General features: G+C 44.5%; 1 protein-coding gene across 1 annotated transcript in view; it reads right to left on the bottom strand.

Moving 5' to 3' along the window:
* LOC103368688 (echinoderm microtubule-associated protein-like 6) overlaps positions 1-6127 on the bottom strand; it is a 79945-nt gene that overhangs the window by 39158 nt on the left and 34660 nt on the right. The window contains exons 6-10 of the mRNA XM_008297129.1: positions 5886-6021; positions 2728-2801; positions 1349-1476; positions 219-356; positions 4-145 (exon numbers count right to left, since the gene is read on the bottom strand). Coding sequence (XP_008295351.1) covers positions 4-145; positions 219-356; positions 1349-1476; positions 2728-2801; positions 5886-6021 — 618 coding nt within the window. The remainder of the gene's footprint in view (positions 1-3; positions 146-218; positions 357-1348; positions 1477-2727; positions 2802-5885; positions 6022-6127) is intronic.

Below are 6127 nucleotides of genomic sequence, written 5' to 3'. Positions count from 1 at the left end.
TACCTTCTTGTATCTCTGGGCCACGGCGTAGACGTCCACCAGCCCGTCGTTGGAGCCCACGGCCAGATACGCTCCGTCTGGAGAGAACTTCATCTCGTGGATGACCTCCTTCCGGTCCTTGATGTGGACCACCTCCGTCATGTCCCTGAGACCACAAACACCCGTTAGTCGGTCAGTCGCTCCGGTCGTCGGCTACCAGACCGGACGCCGGGGCTCACCGGACTCTCAGCACGGTGAAGGACCCGTCCTTCATGCCCAGAGCCAGCTGGGACCCGTCCACGCTGAAGGCCACGCTGCGGACCGCCTCCTCCATGTTGCAGCGAGCGATGAGGGCGTGGTCCACCAGACTCCACAGCCTGGAACACACACAGGCCTTTGTTCAACCTAAAGGACGTCGACTGTCACCAAACCTGAGCCTTTAAGGACCTACGAGGCCCCGACTGGATGTTTCTTTAGTTCTGTCACATTTGAACCCACCGTGGACTCATTTCTCACTAAACATGAAGTCCTGCTCCTCAGTGGAAACAGAACAACCAGGACTAGAAGGAAGGAGAACCAGAAAGGCCATAAATCACACAGATTAACAAAAACGTGAAGTTCTTTGTTTCATTATTTCAGAAAAAACTGAAAAACTGGAATCAACATGAACAACGTTTTGCTGAGTCCACCCGGTTTTTACTAAGACTGGAGAGAAACGATGACTCGACCTTCTAGAAATATTCTGTTTACCTGCAGTTCAACCAAAAACGACTCTTGATCAGGATGGAGTCACTCGTGGATTCTCAGCCAAAGAATATTTAAGATTTTTGTTTTTAACAGAATCTGGTTGAACAAACGGTTTGTTTGGGAAAATGTTCTAAATTAGATGCGTAGAATAAAGTAGTTTTAATTAAATATCAAAGTTTCAGGCTCAGATTTGGTTCATTTTTCTGACGGAACACTTCCTGGTTCTGATCCGTGGTGTCGGGTTCATGGTTCTTTATAAACGTCAGCAGGTTTTGGGCTTCAGAAGCTGAACGAGGTGTTTAACTGAAGTAAAAACCTGCTTAAATCACGTTTATCATGAAACAGACGTCAGCAGATGTTCTACGTGTTCAGCCTCCTGAACTAAAACCTCGTTAAAGCTGCAAACTGCTGACGAGCAAAGCGAAGGGTTAATTAAATTTAAAAAAACAATTATGTGAGAGAAAGAAGGAAAAACCAAGAACACTCGTCAGCAGCGTCCTGGTCGGTGCTGCTGCTGCTGCTGACGAGTGTTTTCGCCTCTAATTGGTCTCCAGTGGGAGTGGAGGCTCCTCTACTGGGGCCGGTTACTCATACTGGGCAGCTCCCAGTTCAGCTTCCAGACCTGACGGAGCGGTCGTCGCTGCCGGTGACGGCCAGAGGCTTCTTGGGGTGAACGTCCAGCGCCCAGAGCTCGCCCTCGCTGTGTCCCTGCATGATGAGCAGCGGCTTGTCCCGGTCCCTGACCATCACCTGGAACACAGCAGCAGGACGCGTTAAACACCTGGATGCACCTTAAACACCTGGATGGAGCTTTAACATCTGGATGAACCTTAAACACCTGGATGGAGCTTTAACACCTGGATGGAGCTTAAACACCTGGATGAACCTTAAACACCTGGACAGAGCTTTAACATCTGGATGGAGCTTTAACACCTGGACAGAGCTTTAACACCTGGACGGAGCTTAAACACCTGGATGGAGCTTAAACAGGCTGGAGGTGATTTAGTTAAAAACAGAAAGCGAACAAGCTGGACCGACACACTGGATGAAACCAGACTGGGTTTGGTTGACGTGTACTTTACTTTGCACCGTAAAGGAAATAAAAAAATCTGACAAAAACAAAAACTGTGAAAATCTGGCAGCAAGAAAAAAACAAAACAAAAAAAACAAAACTGTGGAATACAGTCACACTGGAAAATTTAAAAACTAAACTAAAATAAAAATATTAACGATATTGGCACATACAATTCAAATATTGACATTTTTTTTGCTGCAATTTTATTTCACACCGGATGTGGACTTTTTTTTTTTTTTTTACTGTTGATATATTAAAAATAAACTTTTATTTTCATCTACGTTGCACATTTTAATAGATGTTATTTACTTTAAAACAACAGTCACAGCTTTTCCCAATAAGTTCAGATTTCTTACAGATAATTATATATTTTTACTGAATTAAATAAACTGAAAATAAAAATAAAAACCAAAATAGTTTTCATTAATACACAGAAATATTCAGATAATTAGATCAATTTAATTCTATACATGAAACAACATAATATTTGTAATTTTCACTGTTTTTTTTTTTATTTTTTTCACTTTTCAGAACAAATCCTCTTTTAATTGAGTCGTTCTTTATCATTTGCACAAAGTGTTTTCAGGAAATCAGACGTTTTGTTTTAATTAATTTCTCTGAGATATTCATCAGTGATGTGGATCATCATCAGTCCACAGTTTTATGTTTTTATATGAACTTTTGCTGTTTTTCCAGTGAACAGGTGAATCTACCTGCACTGTTTGACTGATTCTAACCAGATCACACCAGTCAGGGTTTTACTTTCATACATTTGTTCTTTCAGTCGTTTTAAAACATTTTGTTCATGAGAAGCAGCGTTCATCAGGAAACATTAACTGAACCAAAATAAAACCCTTTTCATGCCGTCGCCGTGGGGAGCAGCAGCAGGAGGCCGAGCTTTGGTTTCATATCGTCTGATTTCTCACCTCAAAGATCTCGCTGTCCTGAGTTCCCGCCAGAATCCGGTCGGCTCGCCAGCAAACGCTGCGAATAGACAAACCTGCAGGAAGAAGGAAGAACGACGAGTTCAGGAGTGAAAAGTGTCGTAACGTCTGGAGGAACAACAGAGGAGAGAATCAGACGGCATTAAAGCCAAAGACAAGGAAGGAGGATAGAAAACCAACAAGATGAATGAGAGGATGGAGCTGGGAGCTCCAGAGGACTCATCGATGATTATTGACGAGGAAACGGTTCTGATTCGACCGGCGGCTCCCATTAACTCCGGCTAACGAGCAGCAGACGTCATTACTCGGTTCATTACATCGACGTCCGTCCTGAGAGTCGCCGGGTTTCAGATTTACAGCCTGAATGAAGAAACAACCTCCACAGAACCTGCTTCCTCCGTCTGCTGCTTCAGGTCACAACATAGTTCTGTTCTGTCAGATTTATGGCTTTAAAACAATAAAAACTGTCTCACGGTGACTCCTTTAACACCTACAACACACCACAATGGACTAATGACACACACATCTTACTGTCTTGAGTTTTTTCACTGCATAAAAACCAGAGCTGTTGCTGACCAGCTTCAAACCACCGTGCTGTTCTTTGAGGCTGATTAATAATTATTAATGAATAATCACGACTCACATAAAACCTGCTGCCCTCTGACGGATCCACAAACAGAACACGTCCTCGTCTCTCCTTCAGCTGTTTTTATCTGAGCTTAGCAGAGATTTAATAAATAAACCTTGACATGAATGTTGGAGTTTGAGGTGCTTCACTGCAACAAACAGTTTTCAAACTTCAACAAACAAGAACAACAAGTTTAAATCAAGTTTAGCTTTTCTAGCTATGCTACTCTGCTAAGCTAGGCTAGTTAGCGTATAGCCGATCTCTATTATTCGCTATAATTTAAATACATTTAAATATGTAAAACCTCTGATTGAAGTATCAAAACTGAATTTACACATTTCTGCTAACAGGAAGAAGTGGCTAATTTAGGCTAAGCTAAAGCTAATGGCTAGCCTTATGTAGCCTAAATGCAACTGGACTGTTTGGTTTTATCCTGTTTTTTAGCTTTTCTGCTAAGCTAGGCTAGCTAGCTCAAAGCAGAGCTACTTTTTTGTTCACTATGATTTATGATTAATCAGTTCAAAGATGTTAGAGCATCAAACAAAGTTTTAAAAGTTCAGAGAACTGTACCAAAGTGTCAAATCAGCTGTTTGTATGAATCCACATCATGTTTCTGAACCCAGAATCACATTAATGATGTTTAACGACCTTCATCGCTAGAGAAGATTTTTAAGTCCCTTCCAGGTCATAACTGCATTTAGATCAACAGCACTTTGCAGGACTGTGATGAAGCAGCTTCCAGCTCCGGTCCTGTTCTGAGACCATTAACCAGTCATGTGTGATCAAAAAGAGGCTTTTACTGGTTTATTCCTGCAGCAGAGCGTTTAAATGTTCTGTGAAGAAGAAGCAAACACTTCCTGTCAGAGAGAGAACAAAAAAGTAAGAAGGAGACTCTGAGAGTTTTTCCTCTTCCAGCCTCGCTGTTAAACTCCTGTTCCCCGGAATCTAAAATTTAATTAGCAGAGCCGTTCAGCAGAGCAGCGCTCGCCAATTAGAGCATCTGCTGTCGCTGACGGCATGACTCAGCGCGCCACGCTTCCTGTAACTCTGTTAGAAACTTCTCCCCGGAGGCTCGCCAGCCTAAACAACCTGATAGCAGACCAGCTTATGAGGCAAATTGGAGATAATTGGGGAATTTCTTTAAACTTCCAGCACAGGTGGAGCAGAGTGAGGCAGGCGTGGGAAGGAGTTCTGATGTGTCGCCTCACAAAGCAGGATAGCAGCCAGAAGGTAGAAGAAAGGGAAGACGCTTCAACCACACATCCTGTTTATAAAACCATAAAACCATAAAAGTCCTGAAGGTCCAGGTTTACCTCATATCAGTGGTGCAGGTTGGACTGAGGCAGAAGACTTTTATTACTGAGTCGTTTATGGGAATCTGTGTTCATCCATCATCTCTACACCTTCATCCTCACTAGGGTCATGGGGGACGGAGCCTATCCCAGCTGACTCAGGGTGAAGGCAGGTTCACCTGGACAGGTAACCAGTCTATCACAGGGCTACACTTAGAGACAGACAACCAAGCACACTCACATTCACACCTACGGACAATTTACAATCACCAATTAACCTCAGCATGTTTCTGGACTGTGGGAGGAAGCCGGAGAACCCGGAGAGAACCCACGCTGCACGGGGAGAACATGGAGACTCCACGCAGGAAGATCCCGGGTGTCCTCACCGGGACGCCAACCAGCGACCTTCTAGCTGTGAGGCCACGATGCTAACCACTGAGACACCTGCAGCTTAATAAAGTTTTTATTTTCATTTGCTCATAAGAGGAAATCCTCCACTGCAGAATCGATGCATTCTGTTGTCTGCTGCAGAAAACCATCTCCTCCTGAAGAGGAACGTTGAACGTCTCCACCTCCTCCAGAACGAGGCCATTTCCAACCTTTACCTCCTTCCTTTCATCTCTTCCCTCTTAACTTTCTCCTCACAAATCTTCAGAGGAGATGTTGAAGGGAGGCCGTGGGATTAACGCCTCCACCTCCTGCTGAGAGCCACGTTTAGGAATGTGAAGGAGGAGAGGGGTTCAAACCTCCTACCTCTGGATCTCTACCAAATCAGGTCAGCTCCCTGCTGAAGACTGAAGACGACAAACTTTCACACGTCTGCTGCTGAAAACTTCTCATCAAAGGAACCAGAATCAGGTCGCTGTGATCTCTGACACACGACGACAAACTTCTCTTCAAATATCGCCGGAGAGAGAAAGAGAGAAAGCCTGGAGGACACGACGGCGTCGAAACCTTCAAGTGACAAAAGATTTCTAAATGAGCTTTTCTCTTCTCTTCATACTTGCCTCCAGCAGACGGAGGAGAGCTCGGCTTCAGAAGAAGAAGAGATGTGCTGGTTCTCAAAACACGCTTCAAGTTGAAACAAAAGTCGTTCCAAGGTCTCCGACAAACACGTGATTCTCATTTCAGTCCGTCAAGAGTCTGACTTTTTCCTTTAAACTGTGTTAATGTCAGGTTCTGGGCGTTTGGATCGTGGGTTTGGTGTAACGGCGCCGTACCTTTGTATCCCTGCTCGGCCTCCCGCAGGTCGATCTTGGTGATCGGCTTGAAGTCGACGTCCCAGAGTCGTATGCAGCCGTCTCTGCCTCCGGTGGCGAAACCCTCCTCACAGGAATACATGCTGAAGATCCCGGCCTGCTCACAACACACATATATATACAGTCAGGCTTTAGACCAGGGTTTAGACCAGGGTTTAGACCAGGGTTTAGACCAGCAGGGTTTAGACCAGGGTTTAGACCAG

The sequence above is a fragment of the Stegastes partitus genome, unplaced genomic scaffold, assembly GCF_000690725.1.
Source record: "Stegastes partitus isolate 25-593 unplaced genomic scaffold, Stegastes_partitus-1.0.2 Scaffold1192, whole genome shotgun sequence".
NCBI classification, from domain to species: domain Eukaryota; kingdom Metazoa; phylum Chordata; class Actinopteri; family Pomacentridae; genus Stegastes; species Stegastes partitus.
The sequence above is the reverse complement of the archived record's forward strand: the minus strand, read 5'-3'. Positions and strand labels throughout refer to the sequence as shown.